Source organism: Silurus meridionalis, chromosome 13, assembly GCF_014805685.1.
Source record: "Silurus meridionalis isolate SWU-2019-XX chromosome 13, ASM1480568v1, whole genome shotgun sequence".
Taxonomy (NCBI): domain Eukaryota; kingdom Metazoa; phylum Chordata; class Actinopteri; order Siluriformes; family Siluridae; genus Silurus; species Silurus meridionalis.
This window is the reverse complement of record NC_060896.1, coordinates 8,317,712-8,334,257: the sequence shown is the minus strand read 5'-3', so window position 1 is coordinate 8,334,257 and position 16,546 is coordinate 8,317,712. Positions and strand designations below refer to the sequence as shown.

The window sequence follows — 16,546 nt, the reverse complement described above, 5'->3', positions numbered from 1 at the left end:
ATTGTGACATGACATGCAGGTGTTTTTCAGTTTACAAATAAATTAAATAACATATGACGCTTCAACCGAGACATGAATGTTGTCGTATCATCAATCACAAACGATGATAAGGACTAATGTGGAAATATTTGGGAGCATTTTCTGCATAAATAGAAGAAGATGTGTATTGTGCATAGATTCTTGTTATCCTTATAGGGGGAAACTTGTGCCTTTGGATTTTAGACCTTGTTTAAAACGCCTGTAAGAACATTGTGAATCATAATTCACAATGAAATTGGTAGCTACCTGAAAATGTGTCTAATGATTATGCCTCTCTGACAATGATCCAAAAAGAAACATTACTTTGAAACAGAAAAGTAGCTCTAACCAACAACTTGGCCAACTAGTAGTAATGGTCATGCATAAAATGAACATTTTCTATATGTCAATCCATCAGTTCAACCAAATATTTCATATGTAAAGTACACTGATTATGACCACCTGCCTAATATTGTGTTGGCCACCCTTTTGCTGCCAAAACAATCCTGACCCATTGAGCATTAACAGCATCAAACTCTTTAGAAGTTTGAGCTACAGGAGCTCGTCTGTTGGAACTGTTAACCACTGTGCCTTCCTCAGACTAGTTTTGATAAATACTGACCACTGCATACCGGGAACATTTTACAAGAGCTGCAGTTTTGATATGCTCTGACCCAGTCGTCTAGCCATAGCAAATTGAACCCATTTGCCCATTTTTCCTGCTTCTAACACATCAACCTTGAAGACAAAATGTTCACTTGCTGCCTAATATACCCCACCCACTAACAGGTGCCATGATGAAGAGATAATCAGTGTTATTCACTTCACCTGTCATAATATTATAATATCCAAATTTTATGCCTGGTTGGTGTAAATAAAACAATCTAGTCCTGGAATTCTATTTACTAAAACTACTTTTACTTAATTAAACCATGTTATTATTGAACTGCTCCTTTATTTACCTCTCCTTTTTCAGCTTAATAATTTGTAAGATATTGGTTTTAAATGTCTAATGGATAGCTCTAAATGTAAGCATTATATCTATGTCTGATCCCTAATGTACTGTAGAGCATTCTTAATGAATCAACAAACAGAATATTTTCATTTTGATTCAGATGCCTGTGTGTGTGTGTGTGTGTGTGTGTGTGTGTGTGTGTGTGTGTGTGTGTGTGTGTGTGTGTGTGTGTGTGTGTGTATTTATCTGTAAAGTACAGACAAAAAATATGTGAGAGAAACAAAGAACGGCAAGGACAAAAATTATACTGTAAATGTGTGTGAGCATGGACAGAAGGCTTGCAGCTATAACCAGGCACACATGCACACACACATATCACATGAATCATAATAACCTCCATGCATGATATATCATGTTAAACCATATCCAAAAGGGAGAGATTTAATCTTTTCGTGTAGGCCTGAGAGTGGAGCATGTGGGTAGAGGGTGTCTGAGAATTTATGGGACTAAAGCTAAAACATAAACGTCTCAAATGGCCTGTGTGGTTGCGTGTGTGTGTGTTTCTCCATTGCTACATGTGCATGGGCATGTGTTTACTCAGTAGGTGTAGGATCGCTACAATCTCTCTTTCCCTCTCTCTTTATCTCTCAGCTGTGGACATATCATCCCTCGTGCACTTCTCTATTGGGTTACTTCACCAAATGGTGCCATGTGCAGACCCAATTACCATAGCAACGGCATGTTGCCACAGTACATTAGTCTGAGTGAAGAGCCCGGCTTTGAAAAAATGACAATCTGCGGAGCTGGAAGACGCACTCGAATGCTAAAGACATAAGTTCTGATGCAACTTCTTACATCAAATAGAACCTCTTGACTATTATGTAGGTTGGAAAAAAATATTGGATATTCCTCTGGAAAAATGGGCAATTTTTTTGTGCCAATAATCTATTTTGACATTTCCATTTTATGAAAATATCAGTATACAGTATTATTTAGCCTACTTTCTAGCATTGTCTCATCTCATCTCATGTCTGTTTCCTCATACAGTCTTTTGAAAAGCTATGCATGTTAATGGACAGAAAAATATCCTTATTATCTCAAGGTCAATTTGAAGAAATATCGTTTTTCTATTTCCACACTTTTAAAATGTTTACTCGATGCATTACATTACCAGCATCCTACCGAGGGCTTGTTTCTCTTTCTGCAAGTACGTTCTCTCAGATTGCTGTGATTGATTATGTAAGAAGAAAAGTAGTAATTTTCCTTAATCACAGGTCTATTGTTAGAGGATCTTCATCGTATAATCTGACATGAAGAACACATTATCACACCGAATTCGGCCAAGAATTTATGACAAGTAATAATCTTAAACAGTGACTGTAAACACACAGTGTAATCAGACTTAAGTGTTTTTTTTGTTTTGTCAGACAATAAATGTCATGATTTAATTAAATCATCAAAATTATTATCAGCAGAAGCAATTTCGTTTGCAATCAGATACCGGCTGTCAAAATGTTCGGAATGCAATCATGTCATCATCATCATCATCAACATCATCATAACAGAGAAGCACACTCACACACTCTGTACAGAAATAATTAATAAGTGTTTATCTCAAATAAAGAGAATGACGTACTTCACAAAGTTAAATGAAAAGCGCAAAACAAATCAAATGATTTTACACACATATCCTAAAGAATTCAAATAGAGGAAGTGAATTTAAAGAAGAGGCCACAGCAGAACATCGTTTGAAAATAAAAGTCAGTGAATCTCTGTACTGGTACAGATAGCTGCAGAATTATTAATGCCTTACATGCATATATTCATATATACACGCATACATTCATATATATATATATATATATATATATATATATATATATATATATATATATATATATATATATATATATATATATATATATATATATATATATATATATATATATATATATATATATATATATATATATATATATATATATATATATATATATATATATATATATATATATATATATATATATGTATATATATATATATATATATATATATATATATATATATATATATATATATATATATATATATATATATATATATATATATATATATATATATATATATATATATATATGCATATATAGGTTAAAAATACAGTATAAGACATTAATGTTTTATAATAACATTTTAAAAAATGATTCCAGTTCCTCATTCTGTGTTTGGCACATGTGGACTTCCCTCTTTAATTACAAAACTAAAATGCACTTTTGTGCTATTTCTGTGCTCGTAATAAAAGCTTCAGTGATGAAGCAGCGCATTTTACAGCCATTTTGAGGCTTTTCCTTGTAGGGAGTCCGAATTTGTCCCTAAATACGATAATGTTTGTGGCCCAGAACTCTGATTTTGATTATATTTTTATCCCAGTAATGGTTTGCTGAATTTGCCCTTTTCTTTTAACAGATTGTAGTTACAGCCATTGTGATTAGAGTATTGAATTCATGTGTGCAACCTCATATTTATTTCCTACAGGTAAAAAAAGTCCCTGAAGACTAGAAGCAGTTAAAAACATCTTTTTTTCTTGTAGGTCAATTTTTTTTCATTTAAAATAAATGCAAACAAATGTATCTTTTAAACTTTACCAATGCAGGAATCAAGGGCACTGTGCAAACACATTCACTCACTCAATCTCAACTAAAGGGCTTTTAGAGTAACCAGTCCACATATCGGCATTAATTGTGAACCTGAAGGAAATTCAGGCAAACACAGAAGAACATAGAAAAACTCACAGACGTTAACCCTGAGCTCTAAAACGAACCAGGGAACCTGGAACTGTGAGATATTTATTTAATATACATTTTTGTCCACGGTCTGGAAGTGGACCAATAAATCTGCCAAGAAAACAATGTTGCATAAGATGTCTAGGGCACAGGAACAGGAAAATATCTGTTGACAAAAAAATATAATGAAGAAAAGGGGTTTAAGAACCCTTTCAAATGTGGCAAATGGGGATATTCTGTATGATTTGAGGAGTAAAAGATTTGATTCACACACACACACACACACACACACACACACACACACGCACACACACGCACACAAATGTGTAGCCTCAGATTTAAGGTTTTCCTCCAGACAGACCAATCCTGCTGACTAAAAAGTTTCAATTGAATGAAATTTCAATAAATCAGGTGAAACTAATTCCCCATGGCGTTTATAGCCTGAGTCTGGACTGAATAATTGATAGAGAAGCTGGAGTATATCTCAGAAAACTGGAATTTTACTGGACGCTTACACGGACCTCACCCTTCCTCAGCTTCTGTCTTTCCTCCTTTTTTCGTTCTTTCTCTTCTCCATACTACATCTCCTGTTTGTTTGATGTTTGCATAAAGTTTCTTCCTTCCTTTCTCTTTATTTCTCTGCCTTATGTACACCATCAGTTCGTTCAGTTTCCTATAAGCTCCTGTCATTTTTCTTCTCCCCTGCATTGCTCGCTCCTTCCATCCGATTGGCCCAGACTGCAAACCCCATATGTCTTTGATTTTGTGCTTGAAAATTGAAGATGGTGAATTTCAAAGAGAATCCTTTGCTGCTGACACAACCCAACCCACTCACATCGTTTTATCTCTCGAAGTCTCACAGCTTCCGTCTAGCTCTCTCATACTGAAACGCAAACGGATGCAGATCTTACTCTTATTGCATATGCACAACCTATATACTTTTTCTCTTCTTATATCGAAAATTTTATTTCCCCTTACATTTTAACATCTGTCTTTCGATTGCCTTAAGGTAGCTAGAAATCCTGTAAGATACACACCCCCCTTCTTTTTTCAAACTCTGTTTTCATGTGTGTTTGTGTACAGACACAGCATAAGTGTGGCATAAGCTCATCTAATATTGCCACGCCAGCCTGAGCACTTTTACATGGTTTATTTTTACCTGCTCCCTTTGCTCTCTACCTGTCAGTCAAACACAATCCTCTCAGCAGCAGCGAGTGCAGCTTCTCAGCTCATGTCGCGGTCACAGCCACAGGTCTGCCAGCGCAGCAAACACTTCTCACACTGGCTCTAATTACACCTCCACTGTGCACCTCCACACATTAACCACAGAGTGACACGAAAAACGCAGCATGATTCTGTAGGACGACACACATCCCATTACATACTACTGCAAACAGTAAGGCAAAGACAGTATGTAGTTTTAAATATGACACAAAAATGAAAATGGCTTTTTCCTCATGAAGACAGTTTGGTGTTCTTGGAAATGTATTTCTTTTAATCAATCACTGCCATCTAATTCTTTCTGTTTCTCGCAAGACAGATGAAACTTCCCTCCAGGCGCTCTGTTTGGCTTCTAGACATGAATGCTTATTGCAGAGCTGTACATTTTATCTCCTAAAAAAAACAATAGATAGAAAACGTGTAACTGTTCCATCTGTATTGTGAAACCATTTTTATTATTGATATTATTATTGATATTATATTATTGATATTAACTTTTATCTAGCGATTATCTAGCTACAAAAAGTTAATTGGTAATTTTAAGGAGATAATAATATTTAATTATTTAACTTTTGTTTTACAAATGCGCCAAGACTCAAATCGAGCACCAAAATCCGCCATGAAACAAATATCCGCCAATTACAACTGTCCATGTGGAAACACAGAAAAAGTTCTGTTTGGTATCGTGATAAATTACGCAAATATGGGCACAAATCAGGCATAACATTATGATCACCTGCATAATTTTGTGTTGGTTTACCATTTTGCTGCCAAAACAGTTCTGACCCGTCGAGCTTCAACAACATTAACTTTTTCAGCAATGTGAGCTACAGGTGCTCGTCTGTTGTATCGGACCACATGAGTCAGACTTCGCTCCCTTACGTGCATCAACGAACCTTGGCGCCATCCCACAAGAGCTGCAGTTTTGAAGATGCTCTGAGTTGTCTAGTCATCACAATTTGGTCTTTTAGGCCTTTGGAGGACAAAATGTTCACTTGCTGCCTAATATATCCCACCCACTAACAGGTGCCATGATGAAGAGATAATCAGTGTTATTTACTTCACCTGTCATAATGTTAAAATGTCATAATATTAGGCCGAACCCAGCCATTAGGGAGGCACAAGCCAGTGCATTCTTAGTGCCGGTCCCAAGCCCGGGTAAATGGGGAGGGTTGCGTTAGGAAGGGCATCCAGCGTAAAACACGTGCCAAATCAAATATGCGGATCACAAATGAGAATTTCATACCGGATCGGTCGAGGCCCGGGTTAACAACGACCGCCACAGGTATCAAGTAGCCGACAGGGTACCGTGGAAATTGGGCTACTGTTGGTCAAGGAGGAGAAGGAGAGGAGGAAGACGCCTACAGAGACGGCAGGAAAGGAGCAGTGTAGGAGAGTGGAGGTTCGGGTTGGTACTTTAAATGTTGGTACTATGACGGGTAAAGGGAGAGAGGTAGCTGATATGATGGAGAGGAGAAAGGTAGATATGTTGTGTGTTCAGGAGACCAAGTGGAAAGGGAGTAAGGCCAGGAACATTGGAGGTGGGTTTAAACTGTTTTATCATGGTGTGGATGGAAAGAGAAATGGTGTAGGGGTGATTCTGAAGGAAGAGTACAGTAAGAGTGTAGTGGAGGTGAAGAGAGTTTCTGATAGGGTGATGATCGTGAAGGTGGAAGTTGAAGGATGATGATAAATGTCATCAGTGCCTATGCTCCACAAGTTGGCTGTGAGATGGAGGAGAAGGAAAGATTCTGGAGTGAATTAGATGAAGTGGTAGATGGTGTACCTAGGAAAGAACGGTTAGTGATTGGGGCGGACTTTAATGGGCATGTGGGTGAAGGGAACAGAGGTGATGAGGAGGTGATGGGTAGGTATGGTTTTAAGGAGAGGAATGTGGAAGGGCAGATGGTGGTAGATTTTGCTAAAAGGATGGAAATGGCAGTGGTGAACACTTATTTTAAAAAGAAGGAGGATCATAGGGTGACGATAAGAGTGGAGGAAGGTGCACACAGGTGGACTATGTGCTATGCAGGAGATGCAACCTGAAGGAGATTGGCGACTGTAAGGTGTTGGCAGGGGACAGTGTAGCTAGACAGCATAGGATGGTGGTCTGTAGGATGGTTTTGGAGGCGAGGATGAAGAGGAGGAGAGTGAGGACTGAAAGAAGAATAAGATGGTGGAAACTGAAGGAGGAAGAGTGTAGTGTGAGGTTCAGGGAAGAGGTCAGAGAGAGGCTCAGTGGTGTTAAGGAGGTGTTGGATGATTGGGCAACTACTGCAGGAGTGATGAGGGAGGCAGCTAGAAAAGTACTTGGTGTGACATCTGGAAATAGAAAGGAAGACAAGGAGACGTGGTGGTGGAATGAGGAAGTGCAGGAGAGCATAAGGAGAAAGAGGTTGGCAAAACAGAAGTGGGATAGACAGAGTGATGAGAAAAGTAGGCAGGAGTACAAGGAGATGCGGCAGCAGGTTAAGAGGGATGTGGCGAAAGCCAAGGAAAAGGCATATGAGGAGCTGTATGAGAGGTTGGACACTAAGGAAGGAGAAAAGGATTTGTACCGATTGGCCAGGCAGAGGGACCGAGCTGGAAAGGATGTACTGCAAGTTAGAGCAGTAAAGGATGGAGAGGGAAATGTGTTGACTAGTGAGGAGAGTGTGTTGAGAAGGTGGAGGGAGTATTTTGAGCAGCTGATGAATGAGGAAAATCAGAGAGAGAGAAGGTTGGATGATGTGGAGATGGTGAAGCAGGATGTAGATAAGATTAGTAAGGAGGAAGTGAGAGCAGCGATTAAGAGGATGAAGAGTGGAAAGTCGGTTGGACCAGATGACATACCGTGGAAGCGTGAGATGTTTAGGAGAGATGGCAGTGGGGTTTTTGACCAGATTGTTTAACAGGATTTTGGAAGGTGAGAAGATGCCTGAGGAATGGAGAAAGAGTGTGCTGGTACCGATCTTTAAGCATAAAGGAGATGTGCAGACCTGCAGTAACTACAGGGGTATTAAGTTGATCAGTCACACCATGAAGTTATGGGAAAGAGTAGTGGAAGCCAGGCTGAGAGAAGAGGTGACCATCTGTGAGCAACAGTATGGTTTCATGCCGAGGAAGAGCACCACAGATGCCATATTTGCTTTGAGAATGTTGATGGAGAAGTATAGAGAAGGACAGAAGGAATTGCATTGTGTATTTGTGGATTTAGAGAAGGCGACGACAGGGTGCCAAGAGAGGAGTTGTGGTACTGTATGAGGAAGTCAGGTGTGTCGGAGAAGTATGTAAGGGTGGTGCAGGACATGTATGAGGACAGTGTGACGGCAGTGAAGTGTGCAGTAGGTACGACAGACTGGTTTAGAGTGAAGGTTGGACTGCATCAAGGATCGGCCCTGAGCCCTTTCCTGTTTGCAGTAGAGAAGCTGGAGTATATCTCAGAAAACTGGAATTTTACTGGACGCTTACACGGACCTCACCCTTCCTCAGCTTCTGTCTTTCCTCCTTTTTCGTTCTTTCTCTTCTCCATACTACATCTCCTGTTTGTTTGATGTTTGCATAAAGTTTCTTCCTTCCTTTCTCTTTATTTCTCTGCCTTATGTACACCATCAGTTCGTTCAGTTTCCTATAAGCTCCTGTCATTTTTCTTCTCCCCTGCATTGCTCGCTCCTTCCATCCGATTGGCCCAGACTGCAAACCCCATATGTCTTTGATTTTGTGCTTGAAAATTGAAGATGGTGAATTTCAAAGAGAATCCTTTGCTGCTGACACAACCCAACCCACTCACATCGTTTTATCTCTCGAAGTCTCACAGCTTCCGTCTAGCTCTCTCATACTGAAACGCAAACGGATGCAGATCTTACTCTTATTGCATATGCACAACCTATATACTTTTTCTCTTCTTATATCGAAAAATTTTATTTCCCCTTACATTTTTAACATCTGTCTTTCGATTGCCTTAAGGTAGCTAGAAATCCTGTAAGATACACACCCCCCTTCTTTTTTCAAACTCTGTTTTCATGTGTGTTTGTGTACAGACACAGCATAAGTGTGGCATAAGCTCATCTAATATTGCCACGCCAGCCTGAGCACTTTTACATGGTTTATTTTTACCTGCTCCCTTTGCTCTCTACCTGTCAGTCAAACACAATCCTCTCAGCAGCAGCGAGTGCAGCTTCTCAGCTCATGTCGCGGTCACAGCCACAGGTCTGCCAGCGCAGCAAACACTTCTCACACTGGCTCTAATTACACCTCCACTGTGCACCTCCACACACATTAACCACAGAGTGACACGAAAAACGCAGCATGATTCTGTAGGACGACACACATCCCATTACATACTACTGCAAACAGTAAGGCAAAGACAGTATGTAGTTTTAAATATGACACAAAAATGAAAATGGCTTTTTCCTCATGAAGACAGTTTGGTGTTCTTGGAAATGTATTTCTTTTAATCAATCACTGCCATCTAATTCTTTCTGTTTCTCGCAAGACAGATGAAACTTCCCTCCAGGCGCTCTGTTTGGCTTCTAGACATGAATGCTTATTGCAGAGCTGTACATTTTATCTCCTAAAAAAAACAATAGATAGAAAACGTGTAACTGTTCCATCTGTATTGTGAAACCATTTTTATTATTGATATTATTATTGATATTATATTATTGATATTAACTTTTATCTAGCGATTATCTAGCTACAAAAAGTTAATTGGTAATTTTAAGGAGATAATAATATTTAATTATTTAACTTTTGTTTTACAAATGCGCCAAGACTCAAATCGAGCACCAAAATCCGCCATGAAACAAATATCCGCCAATTACAACTGTCCATGTGGAAACACAGAAAAAGTTCTGTTTGGTATCGTGATAAATTACGCAAATATGGGCACAAATCAGGCATAACATTATGATCACCTGCATAATTTTGTGTTGGTTTACCATTTTGCTGCCAAAACAGTTCTGACCCGTCGAGCTTCAACAACATTAACTTTTTCAGCAATGTGAGCTACAGGTGCTCGTCTGTTGTATCGGACCACATGAGTCAGACTTCGCTCCCTTACGTGCATCAACGAACCTTGGCGCCATCCCACAAGAGCTGCAGTTTTGAAGATGCTCTGAGTTGTCTAGTCATCACAATTTGGTCTTTTAGGCCTTTGGAGGACAAAATGTTCACTTGCTGCCTAATATATCCCACCCACTAACAGGTGCCATGATGAAGAGATAATCAGTGTTATTTACTTCACCTGTCATAATGTTAAAATGTCATAATATTAGGCCGAATCGGTAAATAAACATATACAGTCAGACCCAGACATACGACCACTCGGCATTTCAGAGATACGACAGTCATCTCTGAAGAAAAAATTAAATAAAATCGAAGAAAAAGTAGATTAGACAATACCGCAAACAGTGTGGGGAAGAAGTATGCCTGGCAGGCAAGCATTGTGGGTATCAGAGATGCTCTAGTTGGCGTGACCTTGCATAGTTCAGATGTGTTCAGAGTAATCTCGTATATATATATATATATATATATATATATATATATATATATATATATATATATATATATATATATGTATATTTTTTAATAAACTATAATAACTAATTACATTTATAGACTTAAAGACATCACAAAATATCACATCCTATGTTGCACTTTCTGAAGAAAAATTTTGCTGCTCTGACTAGCTACTAGCTAAAACTCAGTTTTTTAAACTGCTCGACTTGTCTACACTGATCAGTAAATGTTTAAGATTTTCAACTTATCCTGCTGGTTGTTACTTTTGACTAGAATAGCATTTCTACAGTGTTGCATAAGCAACAGTAATTCAGAAACTATTCCCATTAACTAGCCTAGCACTTTCCAGCAGGCAAGCATGTTGTTATTACCAGCTGGGTCGGTATTTTGGCAGCTGGTATTTGGTGAAACCAAGCTGCACGGCTGATGACATCAGATGACAATGTCTGGTTAATAAGAATGTTGTTCCAGGAACATGTATGAGTAAAAAAAATCATGTTTGAATATGAGAATTGCTGAGGGTGAAAGAAACCCACAGCTTGATTACCTTTAAAGTTGACATGGAGCAGGAAGTCCCGGTAGAGCCTCTTGCCGTCAAGAGTGCGCATGGCATCGCACAGGCGTGTGGTGTTAGCGCACAGTGTCCTCTGCATCCGGTGTAGTGCGTGTGCCATAACGTACACTGCGTTCACCACAAACATGATCTTCGACTCAGGCTCAAAGTTCGAATCATCCACTGCCAGCTTCGGGTCACAGGGAGGTTTTGCAGTTCCTGCCCCTGCCTGTGAGGTTGTGCTCAAAGAGCATTGAAACTTCTGTTCCCAGAAGTCTTTGTACCACGGGTTCCGGTGATTGTTCAGAGGACTGAGGCTTTGGAAGTAGCGATTGAACTCAGGTATAGGATGTGCTGCAAGTTCTAACGTGATTGCACCATCTGCTGTGAACTCGTTCCCTTTGATGATGCTTTCCTGGGCCCCCCAGCCATCACTGGCCACCCAGACGAAGGAAGCATTGAGGCGGGTGGCGGCGCCCAACAGCTCTCGGGCATCATCGCTGCGCAGGAACAGCACAACCACGCGGGCATTGGGCTTCTGAAGAAGCTGCCGCACCACTGCTTCATAGGACGAACGCTTTGCATTAGAGCGACCCACCTTTTCTGATGTAGCAATGCATATGTTACGCATTCGTGCCTCCTGCTCAAAGGCCTCGATTCCTGTCTCTCCATAATCACCCTCGGATGCCACTGTAGAGACATATGTCCAGTTAAAGGCCCGTAGAATCTCAGCCATGGCTTTCGCTTGGTAGAAATCTGGAGGGACAGTGCGAGCAAAATAGTCGTAGCGTGATTTGTCACTCAACTTGGCACTAGTAGATGCGTAGCTTATCTGAGGGATCTGGAACAAGCGCAACAAGTTTGCAACCTAGGAGTAAACACAAGCACACACAAATATTGGCACTGCATCAAAAACATTGTTAAAGTCAGTAAATCAGAGCATTGTGAATGATTTTTCAAAAGTGCATCACATTCTTTTGAAGGCAATTGATAAAATCAGATAAGGCCAATATGAGTGCACAGGGCGAGGCAGAAAGCAGAGAAAAGGTTTCTCTGTGGTCAGACTCAGCTTGGCTCGAACACACCAGATCTCACACTGAGTGCGGAGGCACAACTGACACGAGCTGCCACTGCCTTATGCTGCTGCAAGACTGAGCCCGTATTGAGCACTTCACCGTCAGCTTGCAGAAATCCAGACTATCACTGCATTTTTTGTCATCTCATTACAATCAGACTTTTTGTACCATGGAAGAGTAACACGATGAACAATAAATAACTGAACAACTAGATTAAGCAACTCATACTCCAGTAATACAAAAAGTACTAATTCACTGTGATACAGTGCATAGCAATGCAAAACTGAGCATGTAAAATCTCAGATACGATTTCTGCACTTTTGCGTAAATAGACTCAAGTAATCACTTTGCTTGCTGTACCTCTATAGCGCATAAACCTCTTAGGAGTGGTAAGGAAAAGAGTGGCTTGGCATTAAGAGATGGTGTGTAGGAGGCTCTACAGGATCTCATGAGTGTCTGTCAGAAGGTAAGTGCAGAGAGAGGATAGACAACAACAGCAGTGGGAAATAAATGGTGACTAACTCTTACTGAGGAGAAGGAGCCACTAAGTAACAATGAGGCTTTTTTAAACCAGAGATCATAATGAGGTCATGACCTCAGTGCCTTTCTCCAGAAACACACAGCATTATATCTAAAGAGATCACAGAAAGAAAGAACAAAAAACTTTAAGAGGAGGGAGAAAGCGTGAGCAAGAGAGTAGAGGGAGATAGAGAGAGAAATAAAGAGAGAGAGAGAGAGAGAGAGAGAGAGAGAGAGAGAGAGAGAGAGAGATGACAAAAAACACAGATTATGGATTTTAGAACCGATAGGGAAAACTGGCTTTTGTGAAGCCCCAGATGGAGGAGGTTATGTAAAACTATGCAAATTCCCCCAGCACTGTGCTCAGTATCCAGTGCTGCAAGAAGGCAGCAACAGACAAAGCACACAATAGCATAGCTACAGTGCTAATCCAGGCACGTCTGCATGAGGGAAGGAACTAGAGCAAGCGTGCTGTATTTAAATGGGGAGAAATGAATAAGGGCTGGTGTGTGTATATTTTCCCCCCAAAGGCTACCTTTTAAATAATGGATCAGGTACGCTGGTGCTGTACAGGGGCAAGGTCTTTACACTCTTGTATTTTGCTTAGTTCTTAGAAGGTTGGTGAAATCATTCAGTGACCTGTAGTAATTCTGTGAGAGTATATGATTATTACCTCTGCATACAAAGAGCACTACAGAATAATTCATGTCCATGTAGCTGTGCCTGCAATACATGGTATGAAAAGAGAGACTTAGCAGAGTATTTGTGGTATGATACGTTGGGACGCTGCCAGGATGTAAGCATTTCCTACCTTGTGAGATGCCTTACTCTCTCCAGCAGTCAACAGCAGTTTTCTTACTGTTAGAGCGCATATTTTTTTCTGTGTTTTTGTTCTTTTAAAGCCCATTTTTAGCTCTTGTTTTTCTCCTTTTTATCGCCATCGATGGACACTGAAACAGAGTGCATCCGGCTCTGCCCTCCACTCGCAAACCGGCGCTTGTCCATGCACCCGCTGCCAATAATTCAAATCATAGACAAGCCTACCAAGGAGTTTTAAAGAATGGCGATCAGTATGGGGTAGTATACAGTAATTTGTTAATAATTGAACAAATTACAGTACATAATTTAAATATGGGCGCATGGAGCTAATATATATATTCATATATATAGAGCTGTCAATCGATTCAAATACTTACTGCTCTAATCAAAATGGGCATGGACAAATATGGATGCTTTTTGCAAATAGATGTTTATTATTAGTGAAACCAGACTCAACATAGAGCATGAAGACAAAATATTTTTGTAACGTTTTTAAAGTAATTCTTCTTCTTCTTTCGGCTTCTCCCATTAGGGGTCGCCACAGCAGATCATCCGTCTCCATATCCCCCTGTCCTCTACATCTGCCTCTTTCAAACCAACTACCTGCATGTCTTCCTTCACCACATCCATAAACCTCCTCCTTGGCTCCGTCCTCATTATTCTCCTACCGATATACCCCCTGTCCCTCCTCTGCACAGGTCCAAACCATCTCAATCTCGCCTTCCTTACCTTGTCTACAAAACATCCTATATGCGCTGTCCCTCTAATAAAGTTTTTTAAGTAATTATGATGTTTAAAATTAAGTAAATCATCAGGACACCAAACTGAACTTTTGCTATGTTTCCACACGGACGGTTTTAATTGCCGGATGTGTGCACCATGGCGGTTTAACTACCGGAGATGGTGGTAATGCTCTACTTAAGAATGCAAACAATATGTAAACAATATGTATTGATAAAGCGAACAATATGTGTAGGTGTTTTGAACGCAACTATATAAAGTAATACATCCTTTAAGCCCCGCCTACTTCCTCCCACAATAAAATACATAAAGTTGTATTCACTGCTCTCATATTGAATTGATTGTCCTGATTTGCATTTTTCCAAAATAAATAGAGAGGTTTTGAGTTTATTATTTAAATTATTAATTTTAAACTAAAAAATAAAAATATATATATTTTTATATTTATATATTACAATATTTTATTATTATAATAATAAAAAAATATATATGAAAATCTATTGACCTAGCTTACATTATATCGGTAGCATTTGTTAAACATATTTATTAAAGAAGCCACAAAAAAATCACAAAACGTACTGGAGAGTGTTTAAATACGGATAATCAAGCTGCTGATTCTCTGTTTTTGTAAAAATGTAGACACAACAAATGTTTCCATGCCCCTCTACCCCAACTGAAGCTGTTTTTTATTTAGGCTAGAGGACATTTATATCACAGATATGGTAATCTGGTTATGGCTAATCTAAATAGTCTTTCCCATTTCAAAGCCACTAAACTGATTCGTTAAATGCAACACCATGCAGAGAGACAGATTACACTCCAAAGTGGGCAGAGTGCTCCACTGATGACTCATAAGCAGATCGGTGAACATGCAGGTAGCCTGTACTGTGAGCCAAAATGACAGAGTGAATCTTTGCTTTAATTAGATATTTAATGGGGCATAAAAAATCTTAACTGCAGATGGTCCTTAATATAGAGCGTTACTGTTGAATACACCTGACTTACCAAATGAGTATTTGCTTCCATATCTTACTTGCAAAGAAAGGGGAGTCAAAGAGTATAAAGTTCTAAATTAGGGACTTTGTTCAAGGGCTCAGTACTAACCTGTATGGAGACACTGCTGTAGGATCCTCCAATGACTCCTGTAATAGCCAACGGGCTGTCTTCCTGAAACGCATATGAACCATCAGGACAGATAAACTCGGTGTCGTCCACCTTGGTCAGTGACGCTCTGACGAACTCGAGTGCTTGCTCTAGTGCGTACGTGTCCCTCGAGCACGTGTCCAGGATGTGGACACCCAGTGTGATGCCGGGCAGCAGACTAACATCACGGTTGATCTGGTCGATGGCAAAGAGCATGGCCTCTAAACGTTGAATGCCCCGGTCCTCATTGATGCGTCCACACTCGTCCATGCCCACGCCCTTCTCATGTATGGGAAAGAGGCCCCCAAGAACTAGGTCTCCGTCTATTTTAATTTCTCTGCGTGGAGAGTCGCCACTGGACAGCAAGACTCCTGCTCCGAGCAACACAAGCAACAGGGCTCGAACTGCAGATGACATGATTACACAGAGAAAACGTGAGAGCAGAGGAGCAGTTTAATGGTTTATGAGGGAGTGTCAGAGGCACGGGAGAGCCATGAACTGGACGCAGGGAATGGTGTATGATCACACATGAAGAACTCTAATGAGGAGTCAGCTTAGGACCTGGAGCCAGATAGAGAGAGAGAGAGATAGAGGGAGAAAGAGAGAGAGAGAGAGAGAGAGAGAGAGAGAGAGAGAGAGAGAGAGAGAGAGAGAGAGAGAGAGGGAGAGAGATTAAAAATAGGCATGCATTTGCAGAGAGAGATGAAAGGTAAACATTTTGTTGTTAAGTCTGTGCTTGGATGAATGCTTAAACACACACATATGCACACACACATACTATCCAAGATCATACCCTTGTTACTGAATAGACATGTCAAAACAGATACACTAAAAATAAGTTACATGTAAACATATAAATCAGTAAGCACAGAGCATCTGAGAGATGACAAGGATATAACATTACAATAAAGAATCCTGAATGAAAATGATAAAGTGAATTTTTTTGAAGTAAATACAATCCATCACTGCTGGAGAGAATGGAAAATAAAACTTCACCCAATAAAACATCACACACCAAATCTATTCTATTCGTCTTGTGGATTGTAAAAGTATATGAAGATTTCTGCTCAAACTTAAAAAAATCTGAAAAGTCTGAAAACATCAGAGAAATTGAAAGTCCTGTTATAATTAAATTATTCAAATGATAATGCTGACAACAAATTGAGTAAAAATCAGATTATCGATATATTAAGGTGAATTTCAGTTTCTTTGTATTTGGTTT

General features: G+C 39.7%; 1 protein-coding gene across 3 annotated transcripts in view; it reads right to left on the bottom strand.

Annotated features, from left to right (window-relative positions):
* grm3 (glutamate receptor, metabotropic 3) overlaps window positions 1-16,546 on the bottom strand; it is a 46,773-nt gene that overhangs the window by 19,963 nt on the left and 10,264 nt on the right. For all 3 annotated transcript variants that reach the window (XM_046865113.1, XM_046865111.1, XM_046865112.1), the window contains exons 2-3: window positions 15,286-15,885; window positions 11,021-11,894 (exon numbers count right to left, since the gene is read on the bottom strand). In XM_046865113.1, the coding sequence (XP_046721069.1) occupies window positions 11,021-11,894; window positions 15,286-15,741 (1,330 nt within the window). In that variant the 5' untranslated portion in view covers window positions 15,742-15,885. The remainder of the gene's footprint in view (window positions 1-11,020; window positions 11,895-15,285; window positions 15,886-16,546) is intronic.